Here is a 17,424-nt window from a genome sequence, read left to right on the forward strand (position 1 = left end):
CCCGCTGCAGATTCGCCGCCATCGTCTGCTCGCCGACTATGCTGTCCACGTACATTGCTCGCCAGGCCATCCCAATCGTCGCCTGCTTTTCCCTGCCATGGTCCTCCATCTGCCCGAACGGCGACCTAGGTCTGGGCTTTCCGTCGCTGTCCGTGTCCAGTCCCTGCTGTCCGAACTGGGGTCATTCCCTCTTCTGCCTCCCTTCCGGGTCCATACACCTACGCCTCCCTGGTGTTTGTCCCGGCCGTCTGTCCGTCTGGATTTGGCACAGGGACCTAAGGACTCGGTTCCGCCTGTGGCCCACCGTCGCCGTTTTCTTGCGCTCCTTGAATCATTTGCGGGCTGTGAGCCTGTCTACACTGATGGTTCCCTGGTTGATGGTCGCACTGCCTACGCTTTTGCTCACGCTGCCCATGTTGAGCAATGCTCCTTGCCGGTTAGCTGCAGTATTTTTACTGCAGAGCTGGTGGCCATCTTGCGCGCTCTTGAGCATATGCGTTCCTGCTCAGGTGCGTCCGTCGTCATCTGCAGTGACTCCTTGAGCAGCCTCCAGGCCATCGACCGCTGCTATCCCTCTTCTCCTCTGGTGTCCTCTATTCGGGAGTCTGTTTCCACCATTACCCACTCTGGTCGATCGGTGGTTTTTGTTTGGACGCCAGGTCACGTTGGCATCCCGGGGAATGAACGTGTTGACAGGCTGGCCAAAGGGGCGCTCGACGCCCCAGCTTTGGAGATCGGCCTTACGGCTCGTGACCAGCAGCTGGTGTTGCGCCGTAAGGTACTTGGGATGTGGGCTGCTGAGTGGCGTGGCATGACAGCCCCGAATAAACTGTGGGCTGTCAAGGAGACGACCGCTGTGTGGCGTTCCTCCCTGCGGGCTTCTCGCAGGGACTCGGTGGTCCTGTGTTGGCTGCGCATCGGCCATACGTACCTGACGCACGGCCATCTGTTGCGTCAGGAGGATCCCCCCCTGTGTCGGTGTGGGTCCCGGCTGACGGTCAACCACATTTTGCTGGAGTGTCCTGTATTGCGCACACTCCGGCAATCTTTTAATTTCCTGGGCACTTTGGCTTTGGTTTTATCCGATGATGCCTCCATGGCTGATGACGTTTTAAATTTTATTCGTGGTAGTCCGTTTTATGGTTCGATTTAGGGAGGTCCTGCATCTTTCCCTTTCTGTGTCTTTTGTCCTTGTGTCTGTTGCTGTTCTGGTGTGCCGTGAGATGGTTGACTCTTTCCCTTTTTTTTGTTCTCGTGGTCAGTCAACCAGTCTCCGGCCATCTTCCTTTCTTCTGTTTCTTTCTGTCTGGTGTTCCTCTGTCCTGTTCTTGTCTGTAGTTTTTGTTGCTGCATTTGTGTTCTTTTAGCGCCTGGGGGGACGTCTCCTCCCCCTTTGGTTTTTACCTGCTCCGTAGTTTTTCGGCTCGCCTGATTTTGGAATGGGGGACTGATGACCTTCGCTGTTTGGTCCCCCTGAAACATCCCAACAACCACCATACCAACTTATATTTCAATCAGAATAAAGCAGTCTATTCCACTGTGTTTCCGGATCGTTTGTTGGGTTTGGAGTCTCTATTGATTGCTTTGTAAATGCCGTTGAACAATCCCCAGTTTTGTTTGGTTTTGTATAAGTACCAGAAATCAAAGCTTGTAAAACATTATAATTCCCATTCCTGACTCATTGGAAGTTTAGATTTGTATGCCGGATTTGGTTTATCAAAAGCAGTCACATTGATTTTTAATATTTTATTTCTTTGGCTCTGCATCCATTTATTGTCTTCACCTGTCCTAAATACAAAAAGCTTATTACAATTTTCTGACTTATTTTTTACCGATTAAAAATTTGTTTTTAATTTTTTCAGCGTGTTTTACCTTAGTTTTGTTGGAATTGATTCTTAGGTCAGACTTGTTCTGTAAATTTCATTTAGTTTGTTGTTGAAGCTTATCTGCACTACAGACAAATTCTAAAAATGTTATCAGCAAAATTAAGGTTTTTTAATTGAAATCAGTTTTCGACTGTTGTAATAAAGTTGAAATCATTGCACTGATAAAACTAAAATTCATTTTAAGTATATTAATTATTTATGAAGAGGCCAGTGAAAGTCTATAAATTGAAGGAAAAGTACATTCTATTATGAAACTGCATGTAACACACGGAAATGACTTGTAATTGAGTCTGAAGCAGTTGTGGGGAATAAAACTAAAACATAACTGGCAGTTTGAGAACTGATTTAAATAAAAATAGTTAATAGTTGAATAATAACACGGTCGCTTAAAAGGCACGCTGCCTCCTGTATGAGACAAGGAGATTTATAGTCCCTCAGTCTTTTTTCAGTCGGAAAATTTATTTTTAGAATGGAGAACAGTTTTGATCATGCAGAATCACCCTCCTTTCTCACTGCTCCCCCTGTCACCTACGTTTTCTGTGTCCTGACAGTCCAATTAGAACCGAAGCCTTGCTTGATGATATTCTTCAACATGTTAAAATCAGTTGAATTGGAGTGGTTTCTCAGAGAAAGTAGAGATCTTGTTGTAACTAAGTCATAAAGTTTCTCAATTTGTTTAAAAAAGATTTTTAATTCGCCTACATCCACATATATACACTTCACATGCCAATCTACAGTGTGTGGCAGTGTGTACATCATACCAGTGTTAATGATTTTTTTTCTTTCCTTTCCCATTTGTAATTGAGCAGTGGAAGATGACTATGCACCTACACATACACTAATCTCTGTTGCATTACTTTCACATACATGAGTCGATGGTGGCGGCATAACAATTGTATGGTCTCCTTTCAAAATGTTCCCGTTGGATTTTGATGAACATTCCTGCCACACCTTGTGCGATACACAGTTATGTTAGAGATTTTGCAACGCTCTCTGAAATCATTCAGTGCTGTTGTCGTGTGTACTTGACAACCTTAATCATTGGCATAGTGCTCTAGAATTGATTGCACTATTGTCTAATATTTCCTGTAAGGTCCACAACACTTTCCAGGAACCCTGCCAACAAGTTGGTCTCTTCTATCCGCCCTCCCTAGGCATTGTTGTTCTATAATTTTGTTCGTGAGTTGTATCCAATCCAGTGTGCAGTATTCTCTTTTGATGCCAGCTTGTTATTTTGCTCAATTCAAACATATTTATCCTATGCAGGTTTTGAATATCTTGAGTTACTAAGGGGAAGCTGTAAGTCAAAAGCTATCTGTACTCTCTCTCTCTCTCTCTCTCTCTCTCTCTCTCTCTCTCTCTCTCTCACACACACACACACACACACACACACACACACACAGGAGGTAAAAACAATCCAGCTTTGGGGAATCTTCTTTCTACATGGAGATCTTACTTTGCCCCCACGTTAAACCATTTCTATAGAAATGCCTATCTTCAGGCATCTATCTTTTTTACACCTCAGATGACTTGTACAAAACTTCTGCTGTTGTTTTGTCCGTGGTGAATCTTGTTGGAACTCTGTGGCTCTTATTCACTTGAGGAATGTTATTGTTCTCGTCATTGTTTTTTCTGATTCATCTCTTGAGCCATCAAAATGTACAAATACTCTTTCCAATGCTTTTACAATTTCTCCCATGTTATTGTGCCACCATAATTGTAAGTATTTGTTTGCATTCTGTAATACTACATGGAATACATTTACAAATTCAAAAAGTTCTTAACATTTGCTTGAAACTCATACCATCACTTTAAAAGTGCCATGTTTCGTTTCACATTTTCTTTTGCCTTCTTTGTGCTTGCAAAATTGTTTAAGTAGAGCTGTTACATAATTTCCCATTTTATCTGTCTGCATAACTTTTTAGCCTTATACCTGTTATTCAGCAACTTAAATCTGTGATAAGATGCAGTTTGAAACAGTGAAAACTAATGGAAAAACTGAAGAGATTGTCTTGCTTGTTTAGCTGTTATTACAGTGTAAATGGAAAATTCATGTAGCCGACATCTTTGCAAACTATAGTCTTTCATCAGAGTGATTCTTATGGTTAAAGTTTACTGACATTTCAAACTGAAGATGAAAGGAAATAATAATAATTTGGTGAAGATCATCATCTTCTGAAACCTTATCAGCTGAACCAGCACATTAATTTAAAGTTTGATGTAATTAAAATTCCAGTAGACTTCCATTGGTGTACAGATGAGGACTCCAGTGGGTGGGATATACACAGTAGTTACTGCATAGAAAAATTGTAATCCTTTTAATTATACTCTTCTGTTTTCTTCTTCCACATCCTTTCTCAAGAATAAATTTAGAGAAACCCTGAAAGTTAGAGATTTGTACTGTATTTCTCGAATTCAATTTTTGCTATTTCAGCAGTTGGTAAGTGAACATTGTTTCTCAGAAAAACTTTTTCTATATTTCACCAGTCACATACCATATGATTCTTGACATATTTTTCCTGCAATACCTTCAGTTTCCATTCTGTGAAGCTCTTGAGGATTTTGGAACAGTACCTTGCATTTGGACAAAATTAAATTTTAAAACTCCTATGCAGTTAGACTTACTATAAAATCTCTTTCGAATAACTTTTGGTCATAAACTGTACTTCAAAGGTCCGACAGTTTCCATATCGTACAAATGTATACCTAATTTGTAATACGGTTTTCTGTTTAACAAAGTTTGTACACAATTGGCACTGCAATTGCAAAGTAGTAAATTGGAGCTTAGGGCTGTTTGCGAGATGTAGGTATTGGGCAGAAATTTCTCACCTCTATGCCTTGTCTTTAACATTATTGTGTTTTTGCATTGTAGATATGCCATTGTAGCTGAAAATTATCTTGTCCGTTTAGGAGAATGCTTGCTCATTGTTTTATGTTTGTCTGAACTGTTGATGAATTTTAATGCTTTCCTTTTTCTTTGCAGGAGGTTGGGAGCATCATTGGAAAGAAGGGTGAAATTGTTAAAAGATTTAGAGAGGAGGCAAGTATTTGCACTTATTTCATTAAGATAGAAATGAAACTTTTACTGAATTTGACTTGTATTTTTATTTTTATGAGGCCAAAAGGAAAATATAAATATTTTATATGCTTGTGGTATGTTGGCAAATACAATGTTTGTGTGGTAGTCCTCATAACTGAACGTTCTGTTGACAGTTCTGACAAGTTAATTTTAATGACCAGTGGTGGTAGTGTAAGTATATTATTTAGTTGGATTACACAGTGTGAAACATGTACCACACATGTTGTTAACAATACTAAGATGAACCCTCTACATCTACCATCACCCGTCACACCCGTTTTTTTTCCTCCCCAGTTTTTGTTTTTCACACAATTTGTCAGATACTGAATGTCAACTGTAGTAAAATTGCTGACTGAACTATGAGAGTCAATCTGATGTCCAATCATACAGGATATTAAATGAGATTATACAGTGATGAAAGTACTAAACTCATGATTAAGGTGAAGTAGTTGTTGTTTTCCACTCTGATCATTCTATTTAATGGTTTTTAATGTTTGCCAAATGTCACTGGATGAATGTCTGAAACATAAGGGAATGTCTTCAGCTTGTTGTTATTCTGCCTAGTCTACACTTGCTTTGTGTAATCGAAGACTTGCTCACTCTGAGCCACACAGTTATTTCATCTGAATATCAGCATTGGTAACTTTTTCTCTTACAGAGAGACCAGATCCTGTGAACCACAATTTCGGACGTTAATCGGCATACTAATCGGGACCACACGAAAGTAACTCCTGTAAAAGTGTCTAGATCACTACCATTTTTGAACAAAAATCCAGATTGGAGATGGACCAGTAGGAATCGAAATAACCCTTTAAAGTAATGACTAACAGTATGGAAAGAATAGATTGCTACTCACCATATAGAGAAGGCATTGAGTAGCAGAGATGCATAATGAAACATACTGCCTGCGTTTTGACTCCTACTCTATATAGTAACAGTCTATCCTTCCCATATTGTTGTTATATTCTAAACTTCCCATTGTTAAAAAAATGTAAATTTTTTTACACATGTCAGGTCTCCAACGTAATGGTTTCCAAGAAATTGAAACATTGATTTCAATTATTGTGGGTATTCTTAGGAAGGTAAAAAACTAACTTAGGCAGTAGTAAAATGTTGTAAGGCTTGTGTTCCTGTCACAGTCAGACTGGTTGGGCATGGATTTGAACTTGCACTCCTTGCAATATATTTTACTTACTCAGAAAGTGATCAGTTGTGAAATTTTATAAAGTAAAACAAACTTTATTGTGAGTTTCAAAGGGTTTTGCAGTTTTACTAGAATCTCACTCTTTTTGTTTCTCAAAGATGTACTAATTGTCATTTTGTTGTGGTAAGCCTTCGGTGTGCTGTATAATACTTATCATAGAAATGGAAAAAACGTATAAATCCCCTGTACGAAGCACAGTTGATGAATACCATTTCTTGTAGAGTGAGATCCTCAACCCAATGCCTGTTGGGCTCAAACTTCATTTATGTTTATACCTTGACGGTGAATTTAGACGCATCGTGCATGTGATAAAAATGGCATGTGTTATTGGAGCAGACAGCTGATTATGTACGAGGTTTTGACTTATTATGTTTAAAAAATATTGTAGTTTGAACCAATGCTCATCCAGTCTGATAATGATTGTAACACAGGTGTTACAGCTCATAACTAAATTTTCTCTATTTTTTGGACTTATAACATATCCACTTGGCTTGAAACATGCTGGATGTGATGACCTTTGACGTAGGGCTAAAAACAGCGAAAGTGTAATGGGTCTTTAAATATGTCTGCTTGTGTCTGTATGTGTGGATGGATATGTGCGTGTGTGCGAGTGTATACCTGTCCTTTTTTCCCCCTAAGGTAAGTCTTTCCGCTCCCGGGATTGGAATGACTCCTTACCCTCTCCCTTAAAACCCACTTCCTTTCGTCTTCCCCTCTCCTTCCCTCTTTCCTGATGAGGCAACAGTTTGTTGCGAAAGCTTGAATTTTGTGTGTATGTTTGTGTTTGTTTGTGTGTCTATCGACCTGCCAGCGCTTTTGTTCGGTAAGTCACCTCATCTTTGGTTTTATATATGATCTAACTACTTTCTTAGACGTTACTTTTGAATGACCACTGAATGGTGAAAGTCACTCTGTCACATTGTTATGAATTTTCTTTCACTCCCATGATTTCAGCAAGAGAGATATTCAGTTTTTATCCTGCTGTTTTTGTTGCATGCACATGATTTTTAGATTGCTCTGCATTATCCCCATTCATCAAAACATTCTGAAGTTTATACTGTATCTCTAGCACTTTTATAATCCATTTTACCTTTCCTGAAGTCAACCAAACTGGTCTTTCTCATGCATACGTCAGATTTTCTAATTCTGTATAATTATCAAGTGAGCAGCTTACTTACAAAAGATAACAAACATTATAAAGTAGTTTCGATGTTTGTCCAGTCATTCTGTCTTGTCGTGAATATTTATGGGGAAAAAAAGCACTCCGTCTTCAGGCCACGAGTGGCCTACCGGGACCATCCGACCACCGTGTCATCCTCAGAGGAGGATGCGGATAGGAGGGGCGTGGGGTCAGCTCACCGCTCTCCCGGCCGCTACTATTCGGTCGAGTAGCTGCTCAATTGGCATCACGTGGATGAGTGCACCCTGAAAAATGGCAACAGCGCATGGCGGCTGGAAGGACACCTGTCCAAGAGCCGGCCACGCCCACCAGCGCTTAACTTCGGTGATCTCACGGAAACCAGTGTATCGACTGTGGCAAGGCCATTGCCATATTTATGGGAATCTGATGGAATTATCACGAGAGACATATATCGGTGTTGGCGAAAATTGTAATTCCTAAAATTAACTGTTTTTAGTGTGCTGATGATATTCCACTGATTACAGGTGACTTATTTGTCTCCATTTGCTATGTCAAAACTGGCAATTTTATTTGGATTTTTATTGCTTTCACTTCAAACAATATGTACTCAGGAATGAACTTTCCTCAGATTTTTGAGGTACAGCTGCCACTCATCTTTCCTTCCTTCTCAACTTGAACGTGTGCTTTCTACGTATTCTTAGTATGTTGACCTAATTTTAAACTTCAGTGCAGTGAAGTTCAGACACCTTGCGTCCATAATCAGTTTTCTTTCTTTCTTTTTCTGCACCCACTTCTTTTGCCATGTCGTTCTCATACATTCTGGTTTTACTTGTTTCCATTTTCTATTGATTTCATTTGTGTAATCTTTAATGCTTTTATCAGTTTAATATTTGCTTTTATAGTTCCTGGGTCAAGCATGGATTTTATGCTGTGACAAAGTATGTATCCTCAACTATTAATGACATAATGAGATGGCAGAGTGATAAAACACTGGACTAAAAAAAACAACTTGGGAGGCAGTGGTTCAGATCCCTGTCTGGCCATCCACATTCAGATTTCCCACAGTTTCTCTTAGAGTTTAAGGCAGTATCTGGATTGCTTCTCTGACAAGGCCAAGGTAAATATCCTTTCCCTTTATTACCAAATCTGAGCTTGTCTCCAGTCTCTAATGATCTTGTTGTCAGCGGGACATTAAACCCTAATCTCTCTCCCTTCTTGAACAGTGTTTGTTCTGCTATCCAATATGTGGCTCCAGAATCTTTGTGTAAACATTAAGTATTCTGCAATACAGCTGCGCAGTAACTGTCTGTGAGATGTGAAAGCTCTGAGGTATTGACACAGAGAAGTTTATAAAATTACAGTTCATGATTCATTGTAGTAGGCAGGTAAAGCTGTCATCAGTGTCCTACTCCAGTTGGCAGGGATCAGCTTATGCTGACTCAGCTTATGCTGACTCAGCTGTTGCTGATTTCATCATAAATGCTCAAAGTGTATCAAAAGTATATCTATTTGTTGTAAAGTTAGTTTGTTATGACCAGTTGACACTTGTTAATGAACTCTAGTAGATGGCTGTTATAATGTCAGTGTCTGTCCCAGATCCATCTATTGTTTTGTTGACTAGTGATGAATGGTATTTGAGCAGGTTGTGTAAGTCACATTGCCATGCTGCAAGACAAATGTGCATGTGTGAGTTAGATGTGTATAACAGATGTTGTTGTTTTGCTTAACTTAACTAGATGTCTGATTCATAGTTTGTAATTGTGGGGCAAGCCAAACGTGTGAGGTGAAAATAGGAGGAGAAAAATGTTGCATAGCAAAGCCCACAAACTCGTGTACTTGGGGAGGAAGTATTTTGAGAAAGAGAATGGACATGGTGCGCTTTTACTTCCTGTTTGCCCAGGTCATAAAGAGGACCAAGGCATCTTTAAAAGTAAACAGAAAGATAGTTGTAATGATAGGGAAAGAACAGTATAATATAGACTGACGTGACAAGGCTGAAGTCACCAGGGCTGAAGTCACCAGGAGAGCTTTGGACAGTTTTCAGAAATACATACTTCACTGTCCTATTTGTAAGTGATAGCATTGGCCATTCCCTTCCCTTAACAATCAAAAGTTGCCCATGTAGCTTCAGGGGCAGCAAATTTTCATTGTGTGCAGCGGACAAAGACTAAGGCTTCAGCTAATCCATTATTAACAGATGTAAAGCATTAACAGAAAGGGCAGATATTGCTACATGGTGGTGCAGATTTGTGGAGGATCGAGGGTGCGAAATTCAAAAGTGTTTTGCAGTTACATAAAATTTGTGTTAGCACCAATGATAGTTCAAGCAGTGCAGAAGAAAATCACTATAGTATCTTGACAGCCATGTGAGTGGTGATTCACATTGTATTTTCTTCTGATTATAACTGTTAATAAATTGATAAAGTCTTTGTTGCTCATTGAGGAACAGTGCAGTTATTTAACTATGGAAAGAACTGCAAATATTTGATCAAACTGTGAAAATAGTTGGCATTTATTTTGTGAATACAGAGAAGTTTTGATTAAAAACTTTCTCTACTTGAGAGGGCCCCCATGAAAATAGAGAGATTGTGGAATAGTGAAACTTTGTGGAAACGTTCACAAGGACATGCGGAAGGAAAATAATGAATCAACCATTGAAAGAAACTCGTTTTAATTATCACATGAGAGTGTATCATTTGTTTTCCATGCAAGTGTTTATGTTACTTGTTACAAACATTGGTCAATGTGATAACTGTCTACATCCATGACACCCTGGAACTGCACTGTAGATAACATTTCACAGTTGTGTGCAGAACTTTTCAAACTGTAGACCATGGAATGTTAACCCTGTCGTGACACACTTCGTGCATGACTTGAAGATCGCACATTGCGTCCAGCGTTCTCAGCCAGAGCAACAATAATCTCTTCAATAATTTGTGGTGCAATTGGCCGTCTCCCAATAGAAGTTCTCAAATTGCCAATGTCTAAATCATTTTCTTCAATCTCAGTGTGGAAAAGAGACCTCTCCATATTCCTTTAAAGCATCAGTACTTGCAGAGAACAGCAGCACCATTGCTGTTGCTGTGATAAAACAGTTTTGCCAGTAAAGTCCTTTTCACATTGTCAAGACCTGTGTTGCCTGTCTGCAACTGTAATGCACACTGATGCTTGTGTTTCAACCCTATGCTGTCATATCAGTACCAGTGCCTGATGGCAAGCCATGACACTAACACTACCAACAATGCAAATCCTACAGCAGGCAGTCTGAACATCATTCCTCTAAAGTTGGGCATCCATACAGTTATCTACACTGACTCAAGTAGTGAAAGTTTAATTTTAACCACCCTGCATAACAAATAACTTAAGACATTTCAGCGTACTTGCCTCTTCTCCTTGCTACGATTCGCGCGGCTCCCCACAGTCAGAGGTTAAAGTCCACCCTCGCCATGGGTGTGAAGCCTAGGGACCGATGACCTCAGCAGTTTGGTCCCACAGGAACTTACCACCCACCACCGCCACCACCCGCCTCTTCTCAATTTTTTGAATTTATGTATTACTTACTTCCCTTATTTTTCCGCAAGAATATGTGAGCTGTAGTGACATGGTCACCTGACCATGTGAACTGTCAATACCATCCGTTTTTCTCATGACGTATAGGTAAGGAATAGATAGTATAGCACAAGCTTTCAAATGCCCACAAGATTAAAATTTGCTTTCTGACTGGAAATGTTTTAAAAATACTACTAAACATATGACTACACAGGAAAATTGTGTTGTTCACAAAATTTCTTGCAACAACCAAGATGATGTGTGTATGCAAGCTAAACATGCTCGAACCTCTGAATTCTATTTGCATAAAAAAAAAAACACACACACACACACACACACACACACACACACACACACACACAAGAGTTACATTAATTATTTGTAACAGATCCACATGTTATAAACAGAATGTTTAACACTTAGTAATTAACTAATGTGTGTGAATTCTAAGACTTTGTTTCAGTATATCTGTTCCTTCTTTGTACAGATCCAAAGTAAACATTGCCCCAGTAACTGGATTGGTCACCTATCTTTTATTTATTTACATTTTTACTTTGACATTACTGTAATCATTGTCGTCTCACCATTGAGTGATGCGGCACAGAAATTGGCCTTTCATATTTACCTATTTTTGTGTGTGTTTGCATACACTATCTGATTGTAATATCTGGACTGTAATGTAAGGTGTACACCATTTGCCTTCTTGATGGTTTGGACTATGCTGAGGACCCTTTCAATGAGTTATTTGAATGTCTGTGGAGGAATGGCAGCCCATTCTTCCTTAAGAGCTGAGCTAGTGACATTGGACACTGGGTCTGGAGCAGAGTTGACATTCTAACTCTTCCCAAAGGTATTCCATTGGGTTCAGTTTAGTACTCTGGGCTGCTCAGGTTCTTTCAGGAATGTTGGTGTCCAGTGACCTTTGCCTCACAAATGTTGCTTCGAGATGATGTTTAATCATGGTGATACAGTATTCTCTAAAATGTTACTCTGCTCTATGTAGTACACAGTGATGTAAAGTGTGTGTTCATAGCCTTCTGCATGCAGCATTTTCTTCAGCACAATAAGGAGACCACCTCCTAACCCTGAAAAACATCCCCATTACACCACCTCCAAAATCTCAGATTCACATACAATATAGATCTCTCTACTGTCTTAGAGCATGTCAAAATAATTTTAATTAGGACAAGAGTTACATTAATTTTTTGTAACAGATTAAATTTTCCTGTTTGTAAACAGCTTCAAACTAATCATATCGTGTTTCGAAAACTATTTATCTTCCAACAGTACATTATGTTGCTTGTTGCTTACCAAAATTGCTTGCTTGGCAACAAATTCTTTTATAATTTTTGTATTGTTGTTTTTCCTGTGTATATGCTTCTGGAGAGGGCATTTTTATGCAGTTCTCACTATTTAACTTGTTAAAAGTACAGAGTTTAAACACACACACACACACACACACACACACACACACACACACACACACACACACACAAAACGTAAAAATTCTGAAATTTATGTATAGTATCAATCTCAGTGGTATCTCTAAGCTAGTCAAAAATCTCTTCTTGATTTTTAATAAGGCTCAGTACTACGTTGGTTATTGAAACAGTAATTTTTGCTCTGGAAGAAGTTTCCTCCTTATCATTGCATGTATCATAAACTATTACACACATGAAATAACATCTTGGTGTCTACACAAAATGAATTATATCTAACATTCCGTTTAACTTACCATAAGGAGATGATGGGAGCTAGTTGAACTATATTCCTTAGTCTCACTAAAGGAAAGAGAAAGTGATCACATAAATTCACAAATGCAAAAATTCAGTGAAAGCGAGATGTTCATTAAAGTATGCACTAATCGGACAATAGGAAAACTGCTTAATTCAGAGTCGGTCACTTGAACTATCGGTGTCACTGCTCAAAGTCACTGTATTATAAAGTCTTAGACATACTGTTGTAACACACCTTCATTGTTCTGTGCTTCCTGTAACACTAGTTTCACACATTCCACTACCTTTTACAAGTCGTCTTGTCACTATTTCATTTGCCGCTTCAAAAGGCATTTTCCTTTAGTCAGTGTAAATTTTTTTCTGTAGCAGTAAAACATTTAACCTCACTCCAAATGAGTTTTATTGCATTAAAATAGTAATGGGAAGGAGGCATTCAATGCACTTAATGCCCATAATTTTTAGTATTTCATCCCCAAGACAAATTGGATTTTTCGACTTGTGTTACAACACAAGTTCTTAGTAATTTTGCCCTTGTCGAGTACTGTTAAACTGTAACTTACATTCCTCTAGCCAGCAAACAATGTCTTTTTTATTTTTTCATTGCCTTTGAGTGCCTTACCTTGTATAATTAAATGATACGGTGTATTCATCTTTGTTTTTAAATATAATAGAGGGAAACATTCCATGTGGGAAAAATATATCTAAAAACAAAGATGCTGTGACTTACCAAACGAAGCGCTGGCAGGTCGATAGACACACAAACTAACACAAACAAACACACAAAATTCAAGCTTTCGCAACTAAATGTTGCCTCATCAGGAAAGAGGGAAGCATGTGGGTTTTAAGGGAGAGGGTAAGGAGTCATTCCAATCCTGGGATCGGAAAGACTTACCATAGGGGGGAAAAAAGGTCGACCTGCCAGCACTTTCATTTGGTAAGTCACATCATCTTTGTTTATATAGAGGGAAACATTCCACGTGGGAAAAATTATATATAAAAACAAGGATGAGGTGACTTACCGAACGAAAGCGCTGGCAGGTCGATAGACACACAAACATACACACAAAATTCAAGCTTTCGCAACAAACTGTTGCCTCATCAGGAAAGAGGGAAGGAGAGGGAAAGACGAAAGGATGTGGGTTTTAAGGGAGAGGGTAAGGAGTCATTCCAATCCCGGGAGCGGAATGACTTACCTTAGGGGGAAAAAAGGACGGGTATACACTCGCGCGCGCGCACACACACACATATCCATCCACACATATACAGACACAAGCAGACATATTTAAAGACCAAATATGTCTGCTTGTGTCTGTATATGTGTGGATGGATGTGTGTGTGTGTGTGTGTGTGTGTGTGTGTGTATACCCGTCCTTTTTTCCCCCTAAGGTAAGTCTTTCCGCTCCCGGGATTGGAATGACTCCTTACCCTCTCCCTTAAAACCCACATCCTTTCGTCTTTCCCTCTCCTTCCCTCTTTCCTGATGAGGCAACAGTTTGTTGCGAAAGCTTGAGAGAGAGAGAGAGAGAGAGAGAGAGAGAGAGAGAGAGAGAGAGAGAGAGGGGGGGGGGGGGGGACATTTCATGCAGGAAAAATATATCTAAAAACAAAAATGATGTGACTTACCATACGAAAGCGCTGGCAGGTCGATAGACACACAAACATACACACGAAATTCAGGCTTTCGCAACAAACTGTTGCCTCATCAGGAAAGAGGGAAGGAGAGGGAAAGACGAAAGGATGTGGGTTTTACGGGAGAGGGTAAGGAGTCATTCCAATCCCGGGAGCGGAAAGACTTGCCTTAGGGGGAAAAAAAGGACAGGTATACACTAGCTCTCGCGCGCGCACTCACACATATCCATCCGCACATACACAGACACAAGCAGAAAATGGCACGTAGTGATGCATGTACCTTTGCAAGCATAATGCGTTTAGGGTTACTGATTCTGGTTATTTTCCAGCCGCTGTGTTTCCTAATGGAATTGTTACAGCTACAGGCAGATAGTGGAAAGTAACGTAGTTGAAAACAGCAAAAGAAAAGGAAGATTTATTAAGTTTGTGAAAAGCTTCATTTCTCACTCTGCCACCACTGCTTCCATTGAAAGAATCTTCTGCACTGAGGGGCTTGTAAGCCCAAATTAAGAAATACTTGTAATTTAGGACAGAGCCGAAAAATTATTTAAGATCTAGGAATTTCTGCATGATTCCAAGGAGGACTAATTTGTACTTAGTCATAATGATTCTACATAAAGTTCTTCTCTGGAAGTCAAATGTTGTTTAACTGTTTCTTAAATTGCAAGAAAATTTTAAACAATGTTAATAAATTCTTGGAACAGTAAATAGTTGGCTTCAATAAATATGATGGCTCTTTCTAATTAGTCGAAGGCTATGTAACATTTTGTATGTTAATTAAATTAGTTGCATTTTTGGAATTTAAAAATGGCTTTTTAAAAATAGCTTGTGGTTTTTTGGGGTCAGGTGAAATTAAAACAACCTGTTCATTCCCCATGGTCACTAATGTAGGAATTAGTATACTCCAACTCTGAAAGAAAGTAACGTTGTCATATTAATAACCTGGTAGGAATACCACTGAGAGTAATTGCATTTCATAAATTTTGCAATTTATTTTTACATAGCACTTACTAACCTAAGTATTCATGTGCTTTAGAAATAAAAATATGACTTGCAATTGTAGCAGCTCTATTACTACAGTGACCTCTGTCGCTTCATTTTAATATAATTTAAGTGTGAGTGCACAGATGCACACACGTCTTACCGACATGTAATCACTTATTAATACGCACAAAACTCTGTTTACACAGGCCGTAAAACTTGTTCATTGTCTACAATATTGTCTGGCAACATGTGGCCACACAAATTGAAGCCACATTTACTGCAACATTGCTGGCCTCTGTTGCCTGGAAGTGTTTGCAGCACTAAATATCTATGCCAGAAGTGTTTCAGGGGGGCCACAAAGTGGACAAATGGAAAATAGTGGGAATGAGTGTAGCTGTATTATTTTCGCGTCACATAAGGAATAGAGCAAGAATGAGAAATTTTGCTTCACAAGTGTGTTCTGTTTTAAAGTAAGTGGAATGTTTCAGAAAATTTAACTAGTAAGCTGATGTTGTTACATACCTGTTGCAAAATTTTAAGGTTTCAAATATTTTGTAGAAGCAGTTCGCCCAAGAATTGCTAAAACCAGTATGTACTACTTAAAACCCGATTATCCGTTACCCTGTGGGGTTTAGCTACTGGTGATTTGTACAGAAGTTTAATGTACCACTCTGGACTTCATTAATCACCAATAAGCGTTATGGTACCAAAAGTATGCAGTGCTTTGATAGTTCTGAAAGACTTTATTAAGGGAGGTTTCAAATAAGAGTAAAATTTTTATCCTAATTTTATTTTCGTTGTCCAGTACACACTTTTGAAACTATAAATTCCTGTTTCTTGTGTGAGTCAATATAGTATGAAACCTGAAGCATCAAATGCACACCCTGTCAATGAAGAGCTGCCTACACTTCCACTCTTCCTGTGCAAGGTTTTTATCTAACGTCTGGCATGGCTTTGAAGATTTGAGTTGTTTTTAGCTTGATTCTGAGATCATTGGCAACAGCTTGCCAGGTGGTTTTCGTATTGTGATCTTTGTATACATTGATTTAGACTTCTATAGCTCTGCTCATAGATGAATCACATTTATAAAAATTGTATTTTCTTGCTTCTACATTGCTGTAGACAACAAACTTCAATAACAAACAACTACAAAGTGTGTGGCATGCAAATTTTCAAACAAAAGCAAAACAATATTGTTTTCACTCGGACACGTGACTACAGGACTGTTGGTAAGAGTAGTATGAAATACCACACTTAGTGGAAAACACCAGCAATCACTCACCAGTATGTTGGCAACTACCTGCGACAGCCTACATCAGTCATATGGCAAATTTTTTTGTCTGTTGCAGCCCAGTTAAAGGCAATGTTGCTGCGGCCGAGTATTGCCGTAAAATAGGGCGCTTCTAAACACAATTTAAGAAATTGCGATAGAGTATGTCAAAGTGCTCAAGAAATACATGTTCGGTACTGTTTCAGGCAGATAGCTCTTTTAGACATCTTTTTAATTGTACAACATTACAATCGTCCCCACCCCTCTAAAATTAATTCCAGTTTGAAGATTTCGCTACTATTCATTATTTGCTACATTGTCATATGCACAAAGCTGCATTGTCCCAGCACAACTTAGCTGCAATAAGAAATTGTCAAATGGTGTAGGTTTGAGGAACATGAAGGAAGCTGGGTGTAGTAGTCTTAGGGCTCGGTGTTGGGGTCACCCCGAAGGAACAGGATAGGCATTTTCATCTGGTGAGCTTGTCTTAGGTGCAGACTGGGGAGGTTGCAAATGGTATATGATAAATTATGTGGTGCAGTCTGGGAGGGGTAGGCAATAGAACAGACTGCACAAAACTTAGTGGTTGTAGATTTAAGGATAAAAGTGTCAAAATTTTAGGAAATAAAGTTTTCAAAAATATTTTCATTTTGTAGCTCACATCTTTCTGAAGAGTTTGATATATAAAACATACATGTTCAGAGAAAGGTAAGACAAGTTATTTGGTCTTAAGTGTGCCAAACTGTAGCGTCAGACCTCTTCACACAGCATTCTTCTGTCACACGCCACTGTATTTCGCTCTGGAATTCAAAGATGTATATTTTGTATCGGAAGCCATGAAACCTATATTCAGGACAGTGGAAAGTAAAAATCCTGTGGTGCCTCTTATGCTCTCAGGCAGCCAATTTGACATCCTTCGATTATTTGTAACAAGGAGAATAAGAAC

General features: G+C 39.2%; 1 protein-coding gene across 10 annotated transcripts in view; it reads left to right on the forward strand.

Moving 5' to 3' along the window:
* LOC124719063 (poly(rC)-binding protein 3) overlaps window positions 1–17,424 on the forward strand; it is a 507,840-nt gene that overhangs the window by 424,320 nt on the left and 66,096 nt on the right. For all 10 annotated transcript variants that reach the window (XM_047244744.1, XM_047244735.1, XM_047244741.1 and 7 more), the window contains one exon: window positions 4,870–4,926. In XM_047244744.1, the coding sequence (XP_047100700.1) occupies window positions 4,870–4,926 (57 nt within the window). The remainder of the gene's footprint in view (window positions 1–4,869; window positions 4,927–17,424) is intronic.

Source organism: Schistocerca piceifrons, chromosome 10 (assembly GCF_021461385.2).
Source record: "Schistocerca piceifrons isolate TAMUIC-IGC-003096 chromosome 10, iqSchPice1.1, whole genome shotgun sequence".
NCBI classification, from domain to species: domain Eukaryota; kingdom Metazoa; phylum Arthropoda; class Insecta; order Orthoptera; family Acrididae; genus Schistocerca; species Schistocerca piceifrons.